Below are 27,269 nucleotides of genomic sequence, written 5' to 3' on the forward strand. Positions count from 1 at the left end.
TTGGGCTCAACGAGGCCCCATTATGGAACCTGGGAGCCTTTCACATAGCAGGTAGAGAAGGCATAGTTTGCTACTTGCAATGAAAACCCTAAAGCATCATTTATTTGCATTTAATGTTCCCTCCTTTACACATAAGAATGAAAAGAGCTCTGGTTACCTTTGAACCTGGGATCCATCCCAGCCAATGACTGGAGCTGTTCCTCTGAGACCTTGTATGACTCAATTTTTTTTCAAACTCTTCAGCCCCAGAGTTTCTTTGAAAGCAACACTAGTAGGTTATGAGGACTCTTAACTGGCAGCCAGCAGACTGCAGCAAAAGAGTCAATTCTCCTGAGCAAGTTTCACATCCGAGGCAGTGCTTTCTGCCAAAAGTATATGGCCTGGGCAAAAAGTACCTTCAGGTATTTGCCTATCTACTGGACAGCTGAACTACTACGCTGCCAAATTCAAACTTCAGGATGACAATCGCATGGTCAGGCCTCCCAAGCCAAACCCTTCCATAGTGGCAACTACAGCCCCCTGTATCCTCGGGAAGGACTATCCAGGATGCACCCCCCCCCCCCTCACAACAGCAGCTTAGCTTGCCTAATTAGAAGCCTGAAAAGAAAAAAACACTCTGTCCAGGTAAAGGACCTCCAGGGATCCCCCACCACTGTCAAGTGTTAGAACCAGCTCCGAAAGTCCCCCAAGGGGAGGCATCCCTCTTTCCATGCAGACTGTTACTCTGTATGAAACCCATTGCTGAAGGAACTGCTGCTGTTTTGGGGGGGGGGGGGGGGGTGTTTCAGACACAGCTTTACTGCTACTCCTTCCCCAGCTAAAACTTTAGTCACCAGAAAGCAAAAGAGAAGGAAGTGGGCATGAAAGGCTAAGAAGCGGGCCCTAGCAAGGGGAAATCCTCATTAAAGTGAACTTTCCTGGGCCTCCAATCACTCATGACTCACCCAGGCCCTCTCAGGACCCTGGGCTTCACCTACCATGGTCCTACCCTAACAGGAGAACTCAAGAGAACCCCTAGGAGCTAGACCAAAGGTCAGCTCTACTAGGGATGTAATCGTAAATTTTGGTGTCCTAAGAGCCAAGCATCCTTCATCCCCATTAAAGCAACACACAGGCCTGAAATCCTGAGAGGGAGCTCTACCAGGGCAATAGCCTGCTAGTTTAACCAAGGGAAGTAGCCCATAAGCAGTTGCACTGGGAGTGAGCTCTACCAGGAAGAAGATCTGAAGACCATCGCCCTGGTAGACAAAGAATCCTGCTGCACTGATCTAGCATATGTCCACCATCTGCCTCCTCACTAGCCTAAACCTAAAACATTCTTCCCCCAGTTGAACAGCCTTGTTTTTATTGTAACTGCATTGACTCTCGTCACTTGTTCAAGGTTCAAAGTTATCACTCCCCCTGTTATTTTGTAAACCAGCATGATGTGATTGTATCATGAATGCCGGTATAGAAAAACTCCAAATAAATAAATAAAATAAATAAATCTGCAGGAGACAGAGAATATTGGCTTTGCCAGTGCTACACCAGCCTACATACCAGGTGATGATGTCACTGAAATAGTTGTGTCCTCTGTCACCATTTGCTAGTAGGCAGAGATAACCCATTTATTTGGACTAGAATAGCAGGATTATAAGGAGGAAAAACTTGCACTGAGCCTGGCCCTCAGGACTAGAAAAGAAGTTACCAGGTACGAAGAAGTTAGTGCAGTTAGTGTAGCTGGGTTCAAAAAAACGTTTGGATAAGTTCTTGGAGAAGTCCATTAACTGCTATTAATCAAGTTTACCTAGAGAATAGCTACTGCTATTAATTGCATCAGCAGCATGGGATCTTCTTGGTGTTTGGGTAATTGCCAGGTTCTTGTGGCCTGGTTTGGCCTCTGTTGGAAACAGGATGCTGGGCTTGATGAACCCTTGGTCTGACCCAGAATGGCAATTTCTTATGTTCTTAAGTTACTCTTATCAATCTGAAGACTGCTTAGCTATGCAGCAGAATTAGTAAGCTACCAAACCCTGGACTGGTGTTTGAGATTCTGGAATGTTCCCCCCGCTCTCATCCCATGGAGACATTTGCATAGTACTGTCCCTTGCTGGAGAAATGACTAGTATATCTGGGTGGATAACCCTGTATAAATAAAACTTCACTGACCTATCTAAACAGAATGGAGCATTATGCTCCAGCTAGGAACCTACACATTCTTTTCCAGCCTTCAGAACATTAGAATGCATTAAATAAAGTATCTGCTCCACCTCCTAACTGGGAGAGCCTGAAATCTCAAACCCTTCTTCTGCTCCTCCATGTGTGGAAGCTCTCCTGGATCCGCTCTATACAAGACATTTTCTACACATCACTGCAAAAATGATACAGCTTTGGAAGCATGAAGTCTGATATAAAAATTGTAGCAACTCTCTCTCTCTGAGAGGATTTGTCGTATCAGTCCCAAGCCTCATAAGACAGCCATTTGGGGAAACACTTGACCTAACAAGGATGCAACCAGGGAAGCACTGCAGTCTGGAATGCCCCAAGACTGCCTGAATCATCCAGGAAAATTTACACTGTAGGTCAGTCTCTGAGCGAGCAGAGGGTGTAGGGAGGCTAAAGGAGAGCTCCCACTTTAATCAAGGAGCAATTCAGGAGATTTTGCTTTGAGAGGAAAGACCCTGCAGAGAATGTTATTGAATACACAATTTGGCTTGAAAAAAAGTCATTTTCCTTGTTTTTGTCAAGAAAAAATTAGCTTCTTATAAGGAGAAATTACTACTTACTTAATAATTTCCTTTCCTCTAAGGAAGGCAGGCCAATCCACACACCTCAACCAGCAGATGGGGATGGAGTAAAGCTGATTTGCTGACATCACAGACATATAGCCCTGCCCCAGTATCATCCCGCCAGTATTCTCTGAAAAAGCCAAACTTTGGACAAACTGATTATACTTGAACATGACTATTAACAGACAACCAGCACCAAATGGGAACACTGAGCTCAGTTAAAAGAATTAATATGCACTAAGCATAGGAGCTGGTTATGGCACTCTAGTCCAGCAAATAAAGTTACAGAAAAAACATTCATCGTCATGCACCTAAGGGACAAACTAAAAGCAAGTAGACAACCCAGGACTTAGAAGAAAGGAAATTATCAGGCAAGTAGTAATTTCTCCTTCCTCTGCACTCAGGCAGGCCAATCCACACAAGTGGGATGTATCAAAGCTACTCCTGAAAAGGACTGGAAGCTGCCCATGATCCAGACAACAGCGCACGCGTGAAGGCCACATTCCCCTGGGCCCGCAGGTCCAAGCAGCAATGCTTGGAGAAAGTGTGTAAGGAGGACCACGCCGTTGCTCGGCAAACCTCAACAGGAGACAACAACCAAAGCTCCGCCCATGATACTGTCTGAGCCCTAGTGTTATGCCCTGTCTAGGTAATGGGACATCGGCATCTACATAGATGGCTGTGATGACTTCTTTTACCCAATGGGCAACAATTGCCCGTGTCGCCGGTTCACCCCATTTACCTCCACCATGGAAAATAGACAAATTTCCTGAAATATTTAGTAATTTTCAAATACTACATCAGATGCCGCCTGACATCCAAGACATGCAATAGATGATAATCACACTCATATTTAGCCTTGTCCAGCGTAGGCAAGAAAATAGTCTGCTTCAAATGAAACTCTGAAACCACTTTCAGCAAAAAGGAAGGTATCTTTCTAAGCTGTAATTCATAGAAATGGCTCATAGCACGAAAAAACTTGGAGCTCAGTCTCGTCGTGCTGAACAGGTTGTTACGAGAAAAACTGTTTTCAAAGTGAGCAGCTGTAAAAAGAGACCATGCAGTAGCCTAAAAGTGTGACCTGCCAAAAATCTCAAGACCACACTAAGGTCCCAAAGAGGCAACAGCAGCAGCATAGGAGGACGCAGATGCTTAACTCCCTTCAAAAACCTGGATACAACTGGATGAGAAGACAATGGTCCGCCATTGACTCATCCCCATAACATGCAAGAGCTGCTACCTACATCTTTAGAGTGTTAAGGACCAATCCTTTAAGAAAGACTTCCTGTAAAAATTCCAGAATCAAAGAAATTCCAAATTTGAGAGTATGAGAACCTCACTTCTCACACCAGTATTCAAACACTCTCCAAACTCTAACATAAGCTAGAGATGTAGAAAATTTCCTGGCCTGGAGCAGAGTGGAAATCACTGCACAAGAATAACCATGCTTCTACAACCGAGCCTTCTCAAGGGCCAAACAAAACAGATGCAGATCGTCATGCAGAATGGGCCCCTGCTGCAATAGACCCTTCCTGAGTGGCACTTTGAGAGGACTGCCCACCAGAAGTTTCTGAAGATCGGCATACCTCAGCCTTCAGGTCAAAACCGGAGCCACCAGAAGTACAATTTCGGTCTGACTCGCAATCTTTCGAAGGAGATTGCCTATCATCGGCCAAAGTGGGAAGGCATACAACAGCCCGCTCTGCAGCCAGACCTGAATGAAAGCATCGATGCCTAGCGCTCTTGGATCTCTTCTGCGACTGAAGAACCGTGGTATCTCCATGTTGCTGGAGGTCGCAACAAATCCAGATACAGGCAACCCCAGTGTGCCACTATGAGTTGAAGTGCTTTGTCTGCCAATTCCCATGCTCCTCAGTCCAAGTCTTGCCTGCTGAGGAAATCAGCCCAAAAGGTTGCCCTTCCTGGCAAACTGGGAGGAGAATTTGTCGTGGTGATGTCACTCTGTCCATACCATGAGTGCATTTACCACCACTGAAACCGTTGGCTTCTGGTTCCGCCTTGATTATTGATGTAGGCTACATAGTGGCACTGTTCAAAATTAAACTTACCACTCAAGTTTCCAGTCGCTCGGAAAACCACAAGCATGTAGACGAATTACTTGTGCCTCTAACTGAGCGATGGTCCACTGTCGCTCCTCGGCATTCCAGCAACCTTGCGTCATCAACTCTTGACAGCGAGCCCCCCCATCCCAAAAGGCTCACATCTGTCATAACCACTAATCATTCCAGTGAATCCAAGGGAAACAGCCTTCCTGAGATGATCCACTTGTAACCAACCACTGCAACTGGATGCCTCACCTCCAACGGCAAGTGAAGTCTCACCGTGTACTCCTGTGACTGCGGATTCCAACGGGAGAGCAACATGTTGCTGAAGGGGCCGCATGTGCACCCTTGCCCAGGGTAGACACGTCCAACGAGGACTGCCATCGACCCCAGGACTTGCAGATAAGACTACACAGTCAAGTGAACCGTCCTTCTCAAGCCTGAACGTGAGAAATTACCTTCTGAATGCACCCTCTGGCAGAAGCACTACCCTGATCCATATCAAATCACACGCCAAGATACTCTAGCATTTGAGTCAGCTTGTAACATGCTCTTGGACAAGATCACCCACCCCAGCCTTGTTCCTGAAGCAAGGAGATCACTTGCACAAGATGCCAAGCAGCCCTCTTCTTGGCCCGAATCAACCAGTCATCCAGATAATGGATTGACTAGAATGCTCTCCTTGCGCAGAACCACCACTACCATCACCATGACCTTGGAGAAGTTTCTGGGTGCGTTACTAGCCCAAAGGGCAAGCCTGAAATTGATGACACACATCCCAGAATGGCAAAGTGTAAGAAATTTTGATGGAAATATGGAGATATGCCTCCTTCAGGTCCAAAGAAGAGAGAATTTCCCCTTTTTGTACAACCATTATTATGGAACATACAGTTTCCATTTAGAAATGAGTCACACGCAAATATCAATTGACACCTTTGAGATCCAGGATGGGCCTAAACGACCCTTCCACTTTCATGGAAATGGGCAAAATAAATGTAATAGTGCCCTGTATTTTCCTGCGATCTGGAAACAGGAATCACAGCCTTGAAATACAACAGCCTCCTTTACTTAGTCTCCACTGCCACTCTCTTCTGTAGAAAGTTCATGGAGAGACCATAAAGGCATCCAGAGGAATCTGGCAAAAATTCCAGAGCATAGCTGTCCCTCACACATCCAGGACCCACTGGTCCATCATAATCTGGACCCATCTCCAATATGAGAAAGGTGGTCTATCTCCCGCACCAGAAGGGGAGCCCGCACATCTTCACTGTGAAGATTGAGGGCGCTGGTCCCAGAGCCTGTAAATTTATGAGGCTTTCTAGGCTGAAAGAACTGAGATCTTCCATAGGGATGAGACCTTTGAGTAGATGCTTCCCTATAAGGACGAAGCCGACGGGAATCCCTGGAGAGGCCCTTCGCCCCATAAGGACATGATGCAGCCTTGTCCTCCAGTAAATGAGGAACCCTGGATTCCCCCAATTATTTGCTATTTTTTTTCCCAACTTACTGGTGTTATGGTGCTCTTCTGGAACCCAACAAGTATCTCTAAGGGGCGGCCAGTAAAATGACCTGGCAAGTGTTTCTAGAACATGAACGTGAATATTTTCCTACCCTTCAATTATCCAGCTCCAACCTGGTCAGTATTTAGCTTCCATTATGATAATTCCTGGTGGACTGGCCATATATGCAGTCATTTGACTGGCTGCCCCCATAGACAACACCTGTTGGGTTCCAGAAGAGCACATTATTGCTACCCTTGATGCACACATAACAACTTCATCAGGCAGGCAGTACATTTATTCAAAAGCCCTTTGATGGGGCATTCAAAAGCATGTGCAAGGCAGGAAAAAAGACTAGGTGAATTTTGTGAACTCTGCAGTTTAAGGCAATTCTCATATGTAATGTCTTGCCTTTTCTTGTTTTGTGCTTAACTAAAAACTTGGAAACCTTGTGGCTGTTACCCTTGTCTGGCTGTCTGGAATGGCCCCTAGATGAAGGGGTTGTCAATTTTGCTGAACTGGCAATGGCTCAGTCACCACTGACCAATGCAAGGTAACTAATCAGCATACAAAGTTTTGCGCTGACTTTGATGACTAATTTATTAAAATATATCTAAACAAATATGTGTCAAAAACTAAAAGTGTGGTAAGCACAAACTGAGCTGCATTGTAAAATTTCACAACTCTAGCTAATTTGCATGTTTCACAGTTCTCTTTTTAACATAGTGCATTCATGCATGAAAATGATGCTTTTCTTTGAAACTATAATTCTAATCAAAGCAAGGCTGGGTGCAAGACAAAACAGGGTGACTTTTGTAGCAAAAAAAAGGTGCTCTAACAAATGACATTAGAAAGAAAAAATTTTAACTACACAGAGATATTTGCACAGTCCAGATGTATTCCACACATTAAGAAAGGTGGAAAGAAGGCAAAACGATTACCGGCATGGTTAAAAGGGGAGGTGAAAGAAGCTATTTTAGCCAAAAGATCTTCATTCAAAAATTGGAAGAAGGATCCAAAAGAAGAAAATAGGATAATGCATAAACGTTGGCAAGTTAAATGTAAGACATTGATAAGAAAGGCTAAGAGAGAATTTGAAAAGAAGTTTGCCGTAGAAGCAAAAACTCACAGTAAAAATGTTTTTAAATATATCCGAAGCAGAAAGCCTGTGAGGGAGTCAGTTGGACCGTTAGATGATAGAGGGGTTAAAGGGGCACTTAGAGAAGATAAGGCCATCGCGGAAAAGATTAAATGATTTCTTTGCTTCGGTGTTTACTGAAGAGGATGTTGGGGAGGTAACTGTACTGGAGAAGGTTTTCATGGGCAATGATTCAGATGGACTGAATCAAATCACGGTAAACCTAGAAGATGTGGTAGACCTGATTGACAAAGAGTAGTAAATCACCTGGACCGGATGATATACACCCCAGAGTTCTGAAGGAACTAAAAAATGAAATTTCAGACCTATTAGTAAAAATTTGTAACCTATCATTAAAATCATCCATTGTACCTGAAGACTGGAGGATAGCTAATGTAACCCCAATATTTAAAAAAGGCTCCAGGGGCGATCCGGGAAACTACAGACCGGTTAGCCTGAATTCAGTGCCAGGAAAAATAGTGGAAAGTGTTCTAAACATCAAAATCACAGAATATATAGAAAGACATGGTTTAATGGAACAAAGTCATCATGGCTTACCCAAGGCAAGTCTTGCCTCACAAATCTGCTTCAACTTTTTTGAAGGAGTTAATAAACATGTGGATAAAGGTGAACCGGTAGATGTAGTATACTTGGATTTTCAGAAGGCGTTTGACAAAGTTCCTCATGAGAGGATTCTAGGAAAAGTAAAAAGTCATGGGATAGGTGGCGATGTCCTTTCGTGGATTGCAAACTGGCTAAAAGACAGGAAACAATTAAATGGACAATTTTCTCAGTGGAAGGGAGAGGGCAGTGGAGTGCCTCAGGGATCTGTATTGGGACCCTTACTTTTCAATATATTTATAAATGATCTGGAAAGAAATACGACAAGTGAGATAATTCAAATTTGCAGATGATACAAAATTGTTCAGAGTAGTTAAATCACAAGCAGATTGTGATAAATTTGCAGGAAGACCTTGTGAGACTGGAAAATTGGGCATCCAAATGGCAGATGAAATTTAACATGGATAAGTGCAAGGTGATGCATATAGGGAAAAATAACCCATGCTATAGTTACACAGTGTTAGGTTCCATATTAGGTGCTACAACCCAAGAAAGAGATCTAGGCGTCATAGTGGATAACACATTGAAATCGTCGGTTCAGTGTGCTGCGGCAGTCAAAAAAGCAAACAATGTCGGGAATTATTTGAAAGGGAATGGTGAATAAAATGGAAAATGTCATAATGCCTCTGTATCGCTCCATGGTGAGACCGCACCTTGAATACTGTGTACAATTCTGGTCACCGCATCTCAAAAAAGATATAATTGCGATGGAGAAGGTACAGAGGAGGGCTACCAAAATGATAAGGGGAATGGAATAGCTCCCCAATGAGGAAAGACTAAAGAGATTAGGACTTTTCAGCTTGGAGAAGAGACAGCTGAGGGGGGATATGATAGAGATGTTTAAAATCATGAGAGGTCTAGAACGGGTAGATGTGAATCAGTTATTTACTCTTTCGGATAATAGAAAGGCTAGGGGGCACTCCATGAAGTTAGCATGTGGCACATTTAAAACTAATCGGAGAAAAGTTCTTTTTTACTCAACGCACAATTAAACTCTGGAATTTGTTGCCAGAGGATGTGGTTAGTGCAGTTAGTATAGCTGTGTTTAAAAAAGGATTGGATAAGTTCTTGGAGAAGTCCATTACCTGCTATTAATTAAGTTGACTTAGAAAATAGCCACTGCTATTACTAGCAACGGTAACATGGAATAGACTTAGTTTTTGGGTACTTGCCAGGTTCTTATGGCCTGGATTGGCCACTGTTGGAAACAAGATGCTGGGCTTGATGGACCCTTGGTCTGACCAAGTATGGCATGTTCTTATATCTTTGCTTCAAGTTGGCTACAAAGCCTCCTAGTGAAAATCCTAGATGTATGTCATGGGCCAGGACTACTGATCCATTATGGTCTGAATCAAAGTATACATCAGGAGCAATGAGGAGTCAAAGTAGGCCTTAAATTTATTTTGTAAAATTTTTCACGTGCTTTGCTGGCCCATAAAAAGGGTGGCAAGCTCATGAAGGTTCCAAATTTTGCATAGGAACTTAGCACCAGAGGTTGTAATAAACCACAAAATTTCAGGCCCTCAAGGGATTGTTTGGCTGCAGTACCTGGACAAAGTGACCATTTTGTGTTATGCGGAGCACAATACTCTGAGTGATCTTCATTCAGCTGCCTCTAGCTCTTGAACCAATAGAGATCTAGCCAAAAAATTTTGCATAGTTTTGTTTGAGGCCCTAGTGAACATCCACACAAAATTATATTCAATTTGAAGGAGGTGGAGCATAGACGATTTTCTAAATTGGTCCACTTGAGATGGAATGTCCTGTTTAACATTTCTGCCATTTCTTCATTTCTCTCTCTACACATTGCTCCTCGTCAACTTTCAATTTTACTATACCACTTTGGGTCTTCCTTCTTTCTCTGATATTGCTGAAAAATATTTTGTCACCTCGCTTAACCTCTTTGGCAATCCTTTCTTCCACTTGACCTTTTGCTTTCCAGATTTCTTTCTTTGTCTCCCTCAGTTTTACCATTTTTTTCTTTAATAATCAGTCACAAATAAAGACGTGTAAAGATTCTTAACATTCTATATAACTAGCAAAAATATAGATTTCAAACCATGCAAACACAAATAATGCAGAAAAAAATTGACAGCAATACAAGCACTCTAAATTACTGGCTCTCCACACACACATATATACATACATATATATACATGCACACATTTATATACACATATACATACATACATATAAACAAACTTTCTAACATATATGCTCATTCTCACACAAACTACCTTATATCCTCTCTCATATACTGACTGGCTCACAAACTCTGGTTCACACATACACTCACTGATGTGGTTAGTGCAGTTAGTGTAGCTGGGTTTAAAAAAGGTTTGGATAAGTTCTTGGAGAAGTCCATTACCTGTTATTAATCAAGTTGACTTAGAAAATAGCCACTGCTATTACTAGCATCAGTAGCGTGGGATATACTTAGTTTTTGGTTACTTGCCAGGTACTTGTAGCCTGGATTGGCCACTGTTGGAAACAGGTTGCTGGGCTTAATGACCCTTGGTCTGACCCAGTATTGCATCTTCTTATGAATTAAATAGTCCTCTAGCTCACACAAATACGTCGTTCTCTTTCACTCATACACATGCTCACTGGCTCACTCACTCTGGCTCACACGCATGCTTTGGAAAACCCAGCAAGCCTGTTATGCAGTGGAACAATGGAAAAACAGAAACATTATTCCTCATAAAACATAAAGCAATAAATTCAAGAGATATAAAATATCATTCACAATAACCATACTAATAAAAAGAATAAATGTCAAGCAGGCAACAGCCAATGAACATCCAGTAATTAAAATAACTCACAATTTTTTCTAATATTTCCAAACACCAAATATTTTAAACAGCAGACACATGAAATAACACCCCCAAATTTAAAATAATAGGATTAAAAAACTCCTGCTCTCCATACCTGGAATCTTTTGAATTTCAGTCACCCACAGATTGCTATGGATTGGTGGAGGGGGCCTCACAATCATTATCTTCTCTCCCCCCTCCACTCACATGCTGTCACACACACAGACTCTCTCTCACTCACATACATGCGTTCACAATTACAAGCTTTCACTTTCTCATACAGTCTCTCTCACATACGCACAGGTTCATGCTCTCAGACATATGCAGGCACTCTTGTTCTGTCATACATACATACATATTCAGTCTTTCACACATACACATGCAAGCACTCTCGAGCACACGCGGGCTCTGACACACATATGCAGGCTGTCTCATACATACATGCAGGCTCTCACATATACATACATTCTCTCTCTCATATACACAAGCATACACGCATATAGCTTTCAGGCCTCCCCCTTTCTTCTGCCCTTCCCTTTCATGCCTCCCCCTTTCTTCTGGCTGTGGGATGGCAGCGCTGCTCCTCAATACAGGAAGGGAGGTGGAAGAGGGCCACTGCTACGGCTGTGCAGGCCTCTCTTCAAGCAGAAATCGCACAAGACCTGTCTTCAGGCCGCGGCAGGATGGACTCTACTGCAGACCAACAAGTTTCTCTTCAGGGCAGGGAGGTGAAGAAAACCACGCGATCAGAGCAACCGGCCCACTGGAGGATGCCCGATCCCCCAATAGGCCCATTCACCCCTGAAGGCACCTGTGCACCAGACCAAAAGATAACAGCCTTTTTTTTTCTTTATAAATTAATTAGGTCCCATGTTTATTATGCTGGCTTTAGTCAGGAATGTTTAAGATTCATGAGAGTGAGAAAAGTTGAGAGCTGATGTCTGAGAACAATGAACTTGTAAATACAATTGAAATTTAGGTGATAACAAGCAGAAAAATAATGCAGTGTCCATGTATAAAGTGTGTGGACTCCATGACGCATAAAGTCCCACACTACATCCTCTATTTGTATCATGCAATTCATAAAACCTAAAGGTTGTATATAATACACTAACTATAAGTGAATATTACTGGCCAACACTATTGGTATTTTTCTACAGTACAACAAACAGAACCTACAGCAATGCTGGAAATACTAGGTCATCCATATGATCCGTTGGATGAATTTACTCATATTTCGCTTTGAAAAGGATGCAAGGCATTGCTTACTGACGGCTCCTGTTTTACTCTGGGGAAATTATGCACTACTGCGGAGCACAGAATTTCCCTCCCACACAAAAAAAAAAAAAAAAAGTTTACAGTTTTGCACAGAACTTCTGAGAAAGGCCCTGTGGGCCATAAGCAGAGCCCAGCCCACTCGTGGTGAAAATCAGGCCTGAGGATCAGCTGGCTGTGAATGGAGCCCAACCCATTTACGGCGTAGATCAGGCCCGAGGATCAGCTGGCTGCAAGTGAAGCCCATCCCACTCGCAGCAAAGATAAGCAGGCCCAGTGGCAGAGAAGGCCCAGTATGAGGCAAGAAAGCTCATGTGCCTGATGGAAAGAAAGGAAGTGTGCTTGTGAGAATGTCTGTGTGTGAGCGTGAGAGAGAGAGGGAGCCTGTGTGAAGGGGTGTGTGTGAGCGGCAAGTGGTGAGAGACAGCGGGAACCTGTGTGCCAGTGTGTGAAAGAAAGGCAGCCTGCAAGAGAGCATGATTGTGAGAGAGAGAATTAGCCTGTGAAAGGGTGTGTGTGCGTGCAATAAAGTGCGCCTGTGTGAGGGGGTGTGTATGTGCAGAAGAGAGAAGGCTGTGTGATGGGGTGTTTGTGCATGCGAGAGAGAGAGCTTATGTGAGAGTATGTGTGTGTGTGAGAGAGAGAGTGGGCCAGAAAGAACCTGTGTGAGGGAGTGTGTGTTTGTGTGAGAGTGGGACAGAGAGAACCTGTGTGAGGGTAATTGTGTGAGAGAGAGCTAGGTAGCCTGTGTGAGGGTGTGTGAGAGGTACAAAGGGAGACTAATGTGAGGGTGTGTGTGTGTGTGAGACAAAGAAAGAACCTGTCTGAGGGTGTGTGTGTATTTATGAGAGGGTCAGAAGGAGCTGGTGTGAGGAGCTGTATGAGAGAGGGGTCAACTAGTGGGAGTGGAGGCTGGGGGTGGAAATAAAATGGAAGGAGTTGAGCCTGGAGGGGGAGGGGAGAGATAATAGAGAGCGAAGAGGTGGGGTCTAAGAGGGCAGAGTGAAAGAGGTCTGACCAGGGGAGTAGGGAGAGAGGTGGAAGGGCTACTCTTACAGTATACTTCTAGGGGAATTCTGCTCTGCATCTTTGAGTAATAACTTTTCTGAATTACATTTTAAATTACTTAAAGACTATGATGTGTATTGTGATATTTTAACCAATATAAAGTATGCAGGAGTTTTGCAGAATTTTAAATTTTTGTGCCAAGAATTCCCCCAGAAGTACAGTTTGAATGGTCTGCTCAGACTCCCATCCTCTTCTTTTGTGACATGAGTAAAAATGGCCCACTCTTTAAATCTAAAAATTCAAAAGCTTCATTTAAGAGGTCCTCAAAATTCCAAAACAAATTTCTTGAAAATTGATATATTTAAAATATAATGAATTCAGTTACTTACAGAATGGGCAGGATAGGTTTAATTACAAGACAACAAATAATGGGCTGTCATACTCCTGTTGCATAATAGGGTATCCCTAATTAACAGATTGAAAGTTAATAGAAGTTGCAGGCTCTGCAATTGCTGCACTAAATCAACTTCTGTTTAATAGCCATGGCTGCCACCTAATAATATGTGATAAATGTTACTTGACTGAAGTTCTAAAAGATAATACCTTCCCAGTTTCAAGTCAGTGTAAGTGAGAGTAGAGCAGTTCAAAATGATGACAAATAGAATCTGCATCCTACAGAGACAAAAAAAGTTATTGCCATTGTATGTTTTCAAGTAACATACAAGAACTTTTCTACACTCCCAAATTTTCAGGGACCTATAACCATCTCTACTGTTGTGCGCCCCATCCATGCTCGGCGCAAACACGGGCCTGCTCACCTATCCAACTCCACTGCAGGTCCTGGGTCGGCCTCTCCGGCAGCTGCTGCAAGCTCCTCTAGGCCTCGGCATCCCGCGGCGGCAGTCGCTGGTCCTTCCTCAGCGCACCAGGCCTCACGGCAGGGCAGTGCGTCCTCCATGGCGTTGGCCCCGCCCCTAGGCATGCATGCGCGGACTGTCTGGTCCCTTATAGGGCCAGGTCCAAGCTCTGCAGTGCACCCTGATTGAGCGTACTACTAAAGGAAATGCCTGCCTGCACTTCCTTGCCTTGGCAATCGGATCGACACCGTGTGTGTACTGAGTTTGCCTCCGTGTCTCATAGCCTATTCCAGTCTTATTCCAGCATCCTTGTGTTCCAGTGTCTGTCTGTTCCTGCGTTCCCCCAGGTAGTACCTCTTGGACTGAATCTCTGGTACTGACTTTTGCCTGCCTCCTTGACCACGTCTGATTTCTGGAACCTAACCCCTATATATATTTGTAAATTTTGCTCATAAGTTTTGTTTGATTAGTTCCCGCCTTTATCGCCCCTCCTCATTTGTTCATATGTTAATTCGTTATATCTGTTCGATGTAAATCGCCATCCCAGGCGCCTGTTTCAGTTACACTGTAAACCGATGTGATATCCCTGATGAACGTCGTTATATAAAAATTTTAAATAAATAAATAAATAAACCCCTGCTTTGGTTGACCTCTCTCGGACTGATCCTTGGAACTCGACCTCGGCTATCCTTGACCACGCCTCCTTGATTCTGGCTCTGCTCCTAACCTTGTCATCGCAGACACAGTACTGGCCTTCCTTGATTCCTCAGGCCTTCAGTCAAGACATTGACCGCACACCCTTGATCCTGGTGAGCTCACCTTTATACTTCCTATCAGGGAGACCCTGCGAGGCCCACCTAAGTCCAAGCGGCCCGGGTTCCCAAGGGCTCCACCCGGGGGGACCGCGGGCTTCCAGTGAAGAAGCTCCAGCTAGCCTGTGTCTCCTCCTGTGCTCTGCCACCTGGTGGCAAGTGCTGCCTGGGTCCGACCAGGGAGCCATTCTCCACTGCTCCAGGACAAGGGTCCACCTTCAAGCACAACATCGACTATGACCCGCTCCCTCTTTTCCAAGATCTGCATGGGTCAAACTTAGCCCAAGATATTATAGCAGTTTTTTTGTTTTAAGTTTTTGTACAATTAGGTATAGCAATATAAAGTTGAATAATTCTCTTATCATGCCCCCTAAATTAAGCTCAGTACACATATACATCGATTTTGCAGTTAAAGTTTATATACAAAAGGTCTGACTGCATTTGTTTTGACAGACAGATTAACATGATAGAAACATACAGTATATGATGACAGTAAATAATGATCAGACAGGGTAGACCAAGCGGTCCTCTGACTCTTCTTTCCATCCTAGAACCCATTTTTAGGAGACTGCAGGCATCTCTTAAACCAGTTTCCCCCAAACTTTTCATTAAGGACGTAACTGTAGACTATAATAATTACAAAATACATCAAAAAACATGACGACTTCAAAGTCATAGTAAAAATATTATTATATTTATAATGTTGTATATCTAACATCCTGAACTTCTGTTGTCTTAATATACTTTTCATTACTGAATTTCTTGGTCAAATATCCCCAGTGAAACTTCATCTTAAGAACTATCTGAAAGTGTTCAGTCTAGAAACACTTTCAGATGGTTCCCAAGCATTAAATGAGATCATTTCAGACTCACCCACAAACATACACGATTTTTCAAGTCAGGAGTTATACAACTTTAATTATTCATACAAATTATAGAATAAGAAGCATCCAGAGATCAAATGTTACACTTATATGTTATGCAGGACCGGTGCAAGCAGATTAGGAGCCCTAGGCACCTTCTGCCTTGCGCTGCCCCCCTTTCCTTGGTCACACCAACACAGTCCCCCACCCCCGATTGCGGCCCTGACTCCTACCTCTCAGCAAAACCTAGAATTTATCCAAGATAATAAACCACCTTACACCACAAAGATTTTGTCTGACAGCAAGGACGAAATACCTGGGGCTGCCCTGCACCTGGGACTGGCCTGTACTTTTCACAAGTCAGTATCCACTAAATCCACATTGGTGGATACTTATGCACTCTAGCAGAGGTAGTATAGGCCCTACGTAAAAATTTGAAACACATCTGTCTCAAATAAACATTCCCTGTGAGGCCTCTTACTCTTTTAAAACAACCTACTAAGGCATCTGCAGATGAAGCAAAACCAAAAGGTAGGAGTCAGGGCCACAACCAGGAGCAGGGTGTTGTCGCGACCCGGGGGGGGGCGCTCCAACACCCCCCTCCCGCCTCCTTCCTGTGGAACTCGCCATCAGAAATGCTTTGCTAAAATAAGTAAGATTGCTTACCGTAAACGGTGTTTTCTGTAGATAGCAGGGAATTCAGCCATGCAGCATGGGGTGACGTCATCCATGATGTTACGAAGTGGAGCTCTACTCTCTCAGCTCGAAGAGCTTTGCAGTGCGCATGTGCTGGCGTTCCTGCGCTCCTCAAGCCATCTCCTTAGTTGGTTTTTAAGCTAGCTGTGAGTATAGGTGTTGAAAGAAATGGCTGTCCAGCAAGGTGGAGGGGGGGGGGGGGATTGCATGGCTAAATTCCCTGCTATCTACAGAAAACACCTTTTTGGTAAGCAAACTTGCTTTTTTCCGTCGAAAAGCAGGGCATTTAGCTATGCAGTGTGGGAGTCCCAAGCAAGCACATAGGTTGCTCTTTTTGTAAATTCTTGATATCGTGACAGCTAATAGGAATCCTTGTGGACAGCTAATAGGAATCCTTGAAGTTATGTAGAATTGCCGATCCCAGCGCACTGTCTGCCGCGGATTGCTGGTCTAGGCAATAATGTGAAGTGAATGGCTGAATGGAAGACCAGGTCGCAGCCTTGCAGATGTCTTGGATGGACATGCCTTGGATATGCGCTATAGAATTAGCTGTGGCTCTGATCTGGTGAGCTTTAATTGGATTTGATAGAGATATAGATTTCTGAGAGTAACAGAACTGAATCCAAGCAGTAAGCCAATTTGAAAGAGTTCTTTTAGAAACTGGTTGTCCTGGGTTATTTGGTTTAAACGAGACAAATAGTTGAGATGTACGTCTTATAGACAGAGTCCTATTTTTGTAATAAGCCAAAGCTCGCTTACAGGCCAGCGTATGAAGCGATTTCTGACTGTCGGAGTGTGGTTTCAGGAAAAAGACTGGTAAGGAGATTAGTCTCATCTTTTCACTTGAATGAGTCACTTTCGGTAGAAAGGAAGGGTGAGTTCGTAATAAAACCTTATCATGGTGGAATTGAAGATAAGGGAAGTTGATCACCAGCGCTTGGAGCTCACTTATTCGTCTCGACAAGGTGATGGCCACTAAGAAGAGGACTTTCCAGGTCAGATATTTGAACAATGAGGATGGCATGGGTTCGAATGGAGTTTTCATCAGAGCTTCCAGGACCAGATTTACATCCCATGGAACTGGAGGTTTCTGAATAGGGGGATGTAAGTGATTTAAACCCTTCATGAATTTCGAGATCAGAGGATGAAAAGAGATGGAAGATCCATTAGTCGTTGAGTGGTAAGCTGCTATTGCACTTAGATGTACATGGATAGATGTAACTGCTAGACCTGATAGGGACAAGGTATGCAGGTAGGACAGTAGTGTTTGCGGAGGGCATTGAAAAGGATTAACTTTTTGTTGGTTGCACCAAGCCGAATATCTCCTCCATTTGAAAGTGTAATTCTTCCTGGTAGAAGGCTTCCTGGCTGCTATCAAAATATCTGTGATATTGGAAGGGAGGTTTAGATCGTTCAATACCTTCCGCTCAACCTCCATGCCGTTAAGTGAAGAGATGAATGCATAGGGTGTATGAGATTTCCCTCACCTTGAGAAAGTAGAAAGGGGTTGTTGTTCAGTGTAATCGGTGGACTGATTGACAAATGAAGAAGATAAGCATACCATGGTTGTCTTGGCCAAGTAGGTGCGATGATCATCAAATCCGCTGTGTCCGCTATACATTTCTGGATCGTGCATGAAATTAACGGGATTGGCGGAAAGGCTTACAGGAGGCCATCTGTCAAGGTATCAGGAAAGCATCTTGCAATGACCTGTATATGCTGGGGAGAAGTGAGCAGAACTTCTTTACTTTTCTGCTGCTTTCTGAAGCAAAAAGGTCCATCGTTGGAGTACCCCAGCGAGCGAAGTTCCTGTTTGCTTCTGTCTGATTTAGTGACCATTTGTGTGGGTAAAAATTCTGCTGAGTTTGTCCACTTTCATGTTTGCAAGGCCTGGAAGGTAGGACGCCTGAAGTAAAACTCTGTTGTCCTCCGCCCATTCCAATATCTGAATTGCTTCTTTGCAAAGAGTCAAGGAAGCTGATCCTCCTTGTTTGTTTATGTAGAACATCGCTACTTGGTTGTCAGTGTGAATCATCACGGATTTGTTCTGTATCCATGACTGGAACGCAAATAATGAGTTCTATATTGCTCTGAGTTCCAGCAAGTTTATTTGAAGTCTTTGTTCGCTTGGGGACCAGACTCCTTGTGTTTCCAAGTGAAGTAGATGGGCTCCCCATCCTTTTGTTTATGCGTCCGTCGTTATGATGAGTCGATGAAGAGGCCACCTTAGTGGACAGCCATCGGTTAAGACTGAAGGACCTTGCCATCAAAGGATGTCCTTTTTCATGGATCTTGAAATCTGGATCCTCTGGGACATTGGTTGAGTCATCTGGTTCCATTGGGTCGAGACCCCACTGGAGACCCCACTGGAGACGCTGAACTACATGAATGGCTGCGGCCATGTGGCCTAACAGAATCAGTACTTGATGGACAGTAGTGTATTTTTGACGATGGAGAGATTGACAAAGGGATCTCAAAGTTTGAGCTCTGCCTAGCTGTAGAAAAGCTCTGGAAATGGGAGTCTGAATTTTTGCTCCGATGAATTGAAGATCCTGAGAGGGTAAAGTTGGGATTTTTCATAATTTATGATTATTATTATTATTATTTAACACTTTTTTATACCGACCTTCATAGTAATAACCATATTGGATCGGTTTACATTTAACAAGGGTATAACTGTAGCATAACTTAAGAAAGTTAAACAAAAGGAAATGAATAAGGGAAGTTACATTCAACAAGGGTAAGGAACTTGGAAGCTTATATAGCTGGAAGGAAGTAAAGGTGGAAATAATTAAGAAATCATAAATTATGATTGTTTTTTCCAAATTAGTCTGGAGGATTTGAGTGTTGGAGGAGACGATTAGCCAATCGACTAGAAATGGAAAAATTTGTATTCCCTCTTTGCGCAAGTGTGCCACAACAACAGCAAGACATTTCGTGAAGACTCTTGTTCTTATGTACCTTGTATTGATAGTGTTGATTTCCCACCTAGAAACAAACAGAGGTAAAACCAGAATTTCTTGTGAATTGGAACGTATGTGTACGCATCCTTCAGGTCTAGGGAACACATCCAGTCATTTGTTTGAAGGAAAGGAAGGACTGTCTTGAGAGAGGTCATCTTGAAATTTTCCTTATTGAGATGTTTGTTGAGAGCCGGACGTCCAGGATGTGATGAAGACCTCCTGATTTTTTGGGAATGAGGAAGTATTGGGAATAATAACCCTTTCTTCTTTGTGAGAAAGGGACCAGTCGGATTGCTTTTTGTTGAAGAAGTAACTTTACTTCCCAAATCAGTGAGGGATTCTGAGTATGCGATGTCCTGAGTTGAAAGGATGTAGTAGTGCCGGGAAATAATTGAACTGTAGCTTGTAACCATGTGAGATTATATACATTACCCATCGGTCTGTAGTGATTGCGGACCATTCTGGGAAAGCCTGCCCCCTACTTGTTTTATTGTTGTTGTGGCAAGTGAATCTAAAAAAGGCTGTTTGGATGGAGGTTGAGACGTCTGAACTTTCTGCTGTCTCTGGGTCCTTCGTTGAGGACTCTGCCCCTGTTGCTGAGGCTTTGGTTGTTGGTAAGGTAGTTGTCTATAATTTTGGAGTTACAGTTGATAGTAACGGTACGGTCTTCTATAGTAATATCCCCTTTTGTATTGGCTTTAATAACGCCTGGGCGTCACTGGTGTTTCTGAAGGAGAAGTCAAGATTGGACTGCCAAATTTTGTTCCTTTATCTGTGAAATTGTTTCCCTGAGCTTTTTTTCCGAAGAGATTATCAGGTCTACATGGCAAATTGGTTAATCTGTTATGGACATCCTCTCTTATGCTACTTCCACGTAGCCAAGCCAGTCGCCTAGCTGATATTGAAACAGCAGAAGATCTGGCAGATGTATCAAAGGCTTCATATGCTATCCTCAGCAGATGCCATAATCCTTCTTGAAAAGTCTTGAAAAGGTTGTGGAAAGGGGGCATTCTCTTAAGACGTTGTGAGGAAAGGTTTTAGTTGTTGGGTACAGTCATACAAGTACTGGACTATATAGAACTGGTGTTGATGAATTCGGGAGCCGAGCATGGAGTTTTGGTAGATTTTGCACCCAAACTCATCCAAAATTTTGTTATCCTTTTTGGGTGGAGTATTGGAATATAGCCTATTTTTCTTAGCTTTTTTCATTCCTGATTCCACAACGACTGAATTATGAGGAATTTGGACATTAGAATAGTAAGTAGTTTTCTGCATCCTTTGAGATCTAGCTTTCTAGAAGTTGGAGGCATAAGATGCGGAGTATCCCAGGTTTTGTCCATAAGAGATTCTAAAACCTGGTGAGAAGGAAGGGCAGTTGGTTTGGCTGGCAAGTCTAAAATCTGCAAGATTCCAAAAATTTCAGATCTGGGGTCCGAGAGCTTTCGGGTTTCTATTTTTAGGGCTGAGCCCAGTTTCTCAAAAAATTTAAAATAAGTAAGATCTTCTGGCGGTGAAGATGGTTGGGGTTGATCCTCTGGAGGATCCGATGAGATTCTAGTAGAACTGCCCAGAGATAGGGGAGAATTCTCTGGAAGGGTTTCATGAGAAGGTGGAAGTGAAGCCGAATCTCGTAGGGATGGTTCCTTGCGTAGAGAGGAAGGAGAAGCATGTAGTGATGAAACTTTACATGTTTCTGAAGGTGTCAGAGAAGTGTGATGATGTGAAGGCAACCCAAGTATAAATTTTGTAGAAGAGTTGTAATCTGACACATAGTTTCTTGGGCCGATGGTCTATGAGGTGGGACGTTACACCGTCTTTGCATGGTCTTTTGTCCAGGGTATTGATGAAATCCTGATTTAAGATCTTGCGTGGAGAGGCTGATCTCTTCCGGGAATGGCTAGGTAAATCCTTCATCAGGCATGGGATATCTGGTGAAGAGTCACAGCTACCTGCTGGTTCCTCTATGGCTATATCAGAGAAAACTGACAAGGGAGAATGTCGACTCCTTTGTGGAGATGTGGAGCAATGGATCTCAGTGAAGAGGTAGCTCCAGAAGGCGGTAAGAGATGTTTAGGCTTGGCAGAAGACTTACGAGGTGTCTCATCTGGTTTTTGCTTTGGAATCTGCAACGCCACGTGGAGTTGGGAAGATTTCCAAATCTTATGGGTTGAGTGTTTTTTGATTGCGTCCGAGTGCGTAGTGGGCGCTGACGCATCTACCAACACCGACGCATGCGTCGGGTGCATTGGGCTAGGAGAGATGGTTACGATTGACGCTGGGTATGATTTTGATTGCGTAGTAGGTGTGGGTTTAGGAGTGGCGCTCAGCGCACGAAGCACAGACACCGAAGCAGCTTTTGGTGCGCAGCCCTTCGAAGCTGTGGAGCTTCGGACCGGGGTTTTTTCTTACCCGGGAAGGACTGTGTCGATCATTTATCACTAGGAGAGGGGGCATGAGAACGGCTGCTGCAACCTCTCCATTTTTTCGGCCCGTTGGCGTCTAGCCCATGGGGACATCCTGCTACAATCCTTGCATGTGGACTGGTCATGGTCGGGACAGAGACATAACTAACAATAATTATGTCCATCGGTCACCAACATTATTTTGCCGCATTGGCAATATTTGAATCCCGGGCTCCTCAGCATGTTTTTCTTCTTTCTTCTACTATTTTTTTTTTTTTAGTCAGGAGTCAGAGAGAGTGCTCTACCCATCCATGAGATATCGCGGAAAAACAAAAATTGAGGAGACGGCTCAAGGAGCGCAGGAACGTGGGTACAAGCGCACTGCAAAGCTCTTAGAGTTGAGAGAGTAAAGCTCCGCCTCGTGACATCACGGATGACATCACCCCACGCTGCATAGCTAAATGCCCTGCTTATCGATGGAAAAAAAACTTCTTTCCTTTTTAGAAAACAGGTGAGTGGCAGCAGTGACAAAGAGGAATGGCGCCCCACCTGGGTCACGCCCCCTAATAGTCGGCACCCTAGGCACAGGCCTAGCTCACCTAGTGCTTCTGTCGGCCCTGTTATGAACATAACTTTTTCCTGCTATTTTTATAAAATTAATTTCTCTACTTGGTTTAGTCCTCAAATGCTCCTTCCCTGTTGAATTGTACTATTTGGTATGTGCCTGTAAGTGCTGAGAGAGTGAGTAGATGGTGCTAGTGAGAAGTTACTTGGTTCAGTGTCCTAAGCCTCTTATTTGTGAATTTCAACACTATTGCTACACATTCCAGTAACAGCAGAGCACTCTGGAGGTCTGTAGAGAATAGTTTGTTTAATTTTTCTAAATTGTATTTATTATGCATGTTTTATTATGTTCATAACTTAATATATTCTTAGGCGATTAAGAAATGTTGATAAAGATATATATACTTTAATAAGCATTTGTATAGTAAGCCAGATTGGAGTTGCCTACCTCTGGTGTAGCACCTGGTCAGGTTTTAAGCTGTTACTTACAGGTTAACTTTCAGACATACAAATTAATTTTATTTGTTTAAGGGGATGCAATACTCAGCAAATACTGATTTATGGTTCCAGTGACTCTTTATTTAATGAAACACTACACAAACCCAATTATGAGATAGACAAGAATTGAGTACATTTGTTGTATTAAGGCTGTTGCATTAATCATCTTGGATTAGGATGATTTCTTTGAATCACACAAAGACCAAACAGCACATTTAAGAAGAAAAAAAACAAAACATATAAACATCATATATGGCTCTGTGCACATTATTTATTCTTGATACGACACCTTTCATCAGAAATATCAAACATGTTACACATAAAACCTCACAGATATGAATTTTTCTACTTGAAACTAATAAAACCTAACAAACTATAATCTGCTTCCCATCACTCATCTCATCAGCCTATACAGATCCTATTTAGACCCCAAAGCAACTAAGAATAACCATGTTTTCACCTGCTTCCGAAAAATCAAGCAACTAGCTTCAACTCAAGTTATTTCAACGTCGTGAGGCAAACCATCTGCAGGCACGTTGCAAATCATTATAAGCTTAGCTGATGCCGCAAAAAGAACATAGAATTGTTGACAAAATGGACAAAAAAATTAATAAAATAAATTATGACATATCATCGAGAGTAGATAATGTGCATCTTTATTCAATTACTTCTTGTTTTCAATAAGCTTATCAGAAACTACTGACAAAATGCAACCTTGTCCAGCTCATTTCAAAAAGAGGAAATTAAAAGGATATTTTTTCACAGACTTGTATTATGCATTTTAGGTTGCAAAATGCACAAGGAATAATCAAAATGTAGCAAACATAAACGTCTACCAGCTCCATACTTTCAAGCATTGCCTAGAGTCTTCTAAGCAGACTAGATGGGCCTTTTGGTCATTAGTTATTGGTCATAATTTTCTATGTTCATGAGCTTTCAAAATTCTAGGTATTATCACTGTGAACAGCCTGAAAATATAATTAGAACACAACTGGCTATCTCATCAGACCTTAAGAAAGAAACATAGTAACAATGATAGCTAAGGTCTCTAAGGCCCAACTAATCTGCCCAGCTGTCATTCCTTCACAAAGAAGGATCCTCTGTGCTTAACCTGAGCACTGTTACTGTTTTTGCCTCCACCATCTCCAATGGGAAGCTGTTCCATGCATTCATCATCCTCTTTGGGAATTATTTTTTACTCCTGAGTCTATCTCTTGCTGTATAAAACTTATTTTCCATTGAAGAATGTTTGCTTCTTGAGGGGCTGATGCAGTACGAGCACATAGAAAACAGGCATTCATATTAAGCGCCCATTTTCCTAACGCACACCCATCCCTCTTTCCTGGACACGTGATTCAATATGTTAATGAGGTGTCACGCTAAAAAGGACACACTAGGGATCAATTGAGCATTCCTAGCGCGTCCTTGTCATCGGGCACCCAGGAGAGGTGGCTGTGTGCAGGTTATGAAAATGGACGCTCAATTTACTCAAAATCTCAGAAAGTACCATCTGACCAAAAGAGCTAAATTAGTTCACATCCACACTGGGTCCATTTGTCTACGAGATTCTATCACACCTTATATCAAGCCCTGCATGAACCAACAAAACTGTGACATTGTTTCAAACATGGCTATGCCTAAAGATTCAAGAAAAATATAGGTAGTTTTAAGTAATTATTTTAAATGATTTTATGAATGACAAAATATTAATACTTGATACCTGTGCTTTTGAAATATTGTATGCTGGACAACGTATTTAGTGTAGGCTGTATCTTCCACTTTCTTCCTATCTAAGTCGGGAACAGAGCCCATGACATACAGGTCTATTTTTCCACAGTAAAAAGCACATCTTTATCACTGAAGAAGAACGAGAACAAAGTTATTCCCATAATGGCTAATTCCACCCAGACAGGTAATTTTAATTCTCTGCTAGTTACTTTTTAGCGAGTGGAACTTCGGCATCATCTCCCTTATTAATTGGGAACAAAACAAAAAAGAATTCATATTTTGCAAGTAGGTCCCTAGTGTGAACTGAATGCTTGATTGGTCCACCACTAAAATGTTATTTTTCCTAGCCTATCCCGCCTTCACATTCACAGCGGGGACCTGTAACACACCTAAATCACGTTTCCTTAATATTTAAAGCACAGATGACGTAGAACATTTCTGCCAAGGCCTAGCAGTCAGAACATCCTACCCACCCTTTCGACGACCAAAACGCATATGAAGGAATGTTCCTTGGAGTCACTTCGACATCCATTTGTTTCTAATTAAGTATGGAGGGAGGGGGCATCACAAAATCCCCCGGCCATTAATTATTTAAGAAACTATATCGATAATAAAGCACGTGGGGGAGGGGGAGTTGCTGGATTTTTCCAGCCCCGCCTTCACCTTTATCCTGTTACGTTAACCTGCCGCCTGCCCTGTGAGGCTTCGTTTGCTTCAGCACCCCCGCCCCCAAGCACCCTGAATCCGGCTCCAGCCCGCTTCTATCCGTCCCGTTCCGGTTTGGACTAGTCCGAGCAGGTTCAAACCGGTTTAAGTTACAAGGTTCTTTTTTTTTCCTTTTACGCGTGACTCACGCTGGCCACTGACGTCAGCCGTGCGCGTGTGTTTTTACGTACGTGTAGTGCTGTGGTTTCTCGGGCTGCGCGTGCAGCACGTTAGCGGTCGCGGGGGACGCCGAGGAGGCCGCGGGGGCACTCGGGACGGGGCCCTTCGACATCTTTCTCCCTCTCCGCTCCTTTTATTATTCGCTGTGCACGGTCCGCACGGTTCGGCCAGTGCGCAGGCGCCAACGCCATGAGGAAATGAAGGGCCCTCTTGCTTCCTCGCAGGGGGTTGTGGGATCCGTAGTCTAAGATCTTAGCTTAATCTCAATTTCGGTGGACTAGTTTTCCAAAGAAATAAACTACAAGACCCAGAGGAAGATTACGTCAGTGTCCCGGATGATGACGTAATCCTTGATAATTTGGGGAGTTGTAGTTCAGGTGGACGCTTTGCGTTTTGTTACTACAGAGACGAAGATAGCTGCCTGAAAATTCTTAAACTACGTAGTGAACTGCAAGTAATTGGATATGATATTAGCAAAATAACAGTATACGCTTTAGATCAGACTGACTGCTCTTTGGAAATCTTATACGTTAGGCTTTAATCTACGTACTGTGAGCAGCATAAAAGTCTAATATGTTGCAAAGAACGTTGATGCAGCATAGACAAAAATATCGATCAGTCAATGAAAACTATTTAAATGGGGTTTTGTTTTAGAAAGTAACGTAAAAGTATTTTTTAGGATAGGGATACTGCACAACAAATTTAAAGTGATGTAAATTAAAAGTAAATTCCCTGCAAGAAAAGAGCAAGAACCGTGATGAATTCCAATCTATACTGGAATCTATTCACTCTGAGGAGAGAAAGGTGGTTAAGTGGAGTGCCTCAGGGGTCGGTCCTAGAGTTGATTATGTTCAATATCTTTGCAATATTGCAGCGAAATTAAATTAAAAGTTTGTCATTTTGTGTAGTAAATGATGGCAAATAAATACCTAAATGAGTTATCCAGTTTGCACAGCAAGTTATTTAGAGTAGAAACTGTGGTGCGGTGCTGTGTGGATTACCCCAGGCAGAAATGGTATACTAAAAGTTACCGTGGGTTATCCTGTTTCTTCATTTCCATCTTCTAGCCACTAGGGATCCTCCATGTTTGTCCCATCCCCTTTTGAATGCCATTACCATACTTGTTTCATTGCCTCTTCTTGGAGGGCATTCCATGTATCCACCACCCTTTCCCTAAAGAAATATTTTCTGACATTGTTCCTGAGTTTACCCTTATCCTTCTTAACCTGTTTGCTGCTTTTCACACTGTTGATCACCACCTACTCCTTGATACTTTGTCCTTGCTTGGATTTTGGGACTCTGTCCTGTCTTGGTTCTCTTCTAACCTCTCCAATTGCACTTTTAGTGTTTCCTCTGGTGGTTCCTCCTCTACTGCCATACTACTATCAGTTGGTGTGCCTCAGGGCTCTGTCCTGGACCTTCTTCTCTTCTCACAATATACTAATTCCCTTGGTGCTCTGACTTCCTCTTGTGGCTTTCAATACCATTATTATACTGATGACTCTCAGATCTACCTTTCTACACCAGAAATTTCACCAGAAATCCAGTGCCTAATATTGGCCTGCTTGTCTGACATTGCTGCCTGGATGTTCTGCTGCCACCTTAAACTCAGCATGGTCAAGACGGAGTTCCTTATCTTCCCCCCAAGCCCACCTCCCCTCTTCCTCCATTTCTGTGGATAAGACAGGTAGTCCCATCAGCCCGTAACTTTGGAGTCCTCTTCAACTCCTCTCTGTCCTCCTCTATGCATATCTAAAACACTGCAAAAACGTGTCATTTCTTTTTTTATCTGTAAACAAAGAGCACAGTTAGGACC

General features: G+C 43.1%; 1 protein-coding gene across 3 annotated transcripts in view; it reads right to left on the reverse strand.

Moving 5' to 3' along the window:
- The window catches only part of UNK (unk zinc finger), a 219,184-nt gene extending 192,989 nt beyond the window's left edge, over positions 1–26,195 (reverse strand). Inside the window, exons 1-2 of one of the 3 annotated variants that reach the window (XM_029600488.1) lie at positions 25,465–25,584; positions 24,561–24,697 (exon numbers count right to left, since the gene is read on the reverse strand). In XM_029600488.1, the coding sequence (XP_029456348.1) occupies positions 24,561–24,652 (92 nt within the window). In that variant the 5' untranslated portion in view covers positions 24,653–24,697; positions 25,465–25,584. Of the gene's footprint in view, positions 1–24,560; positions 24,698–25,231; positions 25,402–25,464 lie in introns of those variants that run through there. The other 2 variants (XM_029600487.1, XM_029600486.1) reach the window with 2 other exon arrangements.
- Positions 26,196–27,269: the final 1,074 nt, after the last annotated feature.

The sequence above is a fragment of the Rhinatrema bivittatum genome, chromosome 4 (genome assembly GCF_901001135.1).
Source record: "Rhinatrema bivittatum chromosome 4, aRhiBiv1.1, whole genome shotgun sequence".
In the NCBI taxonomy this organism is placed as follows: domain Eukaryota; kingdom Metazoa; phylum Chordata; class Amphibia; order Gymnophiona; family Rhinatrematidae; genus Rhinatrema; species Rhinatrema bivittatum.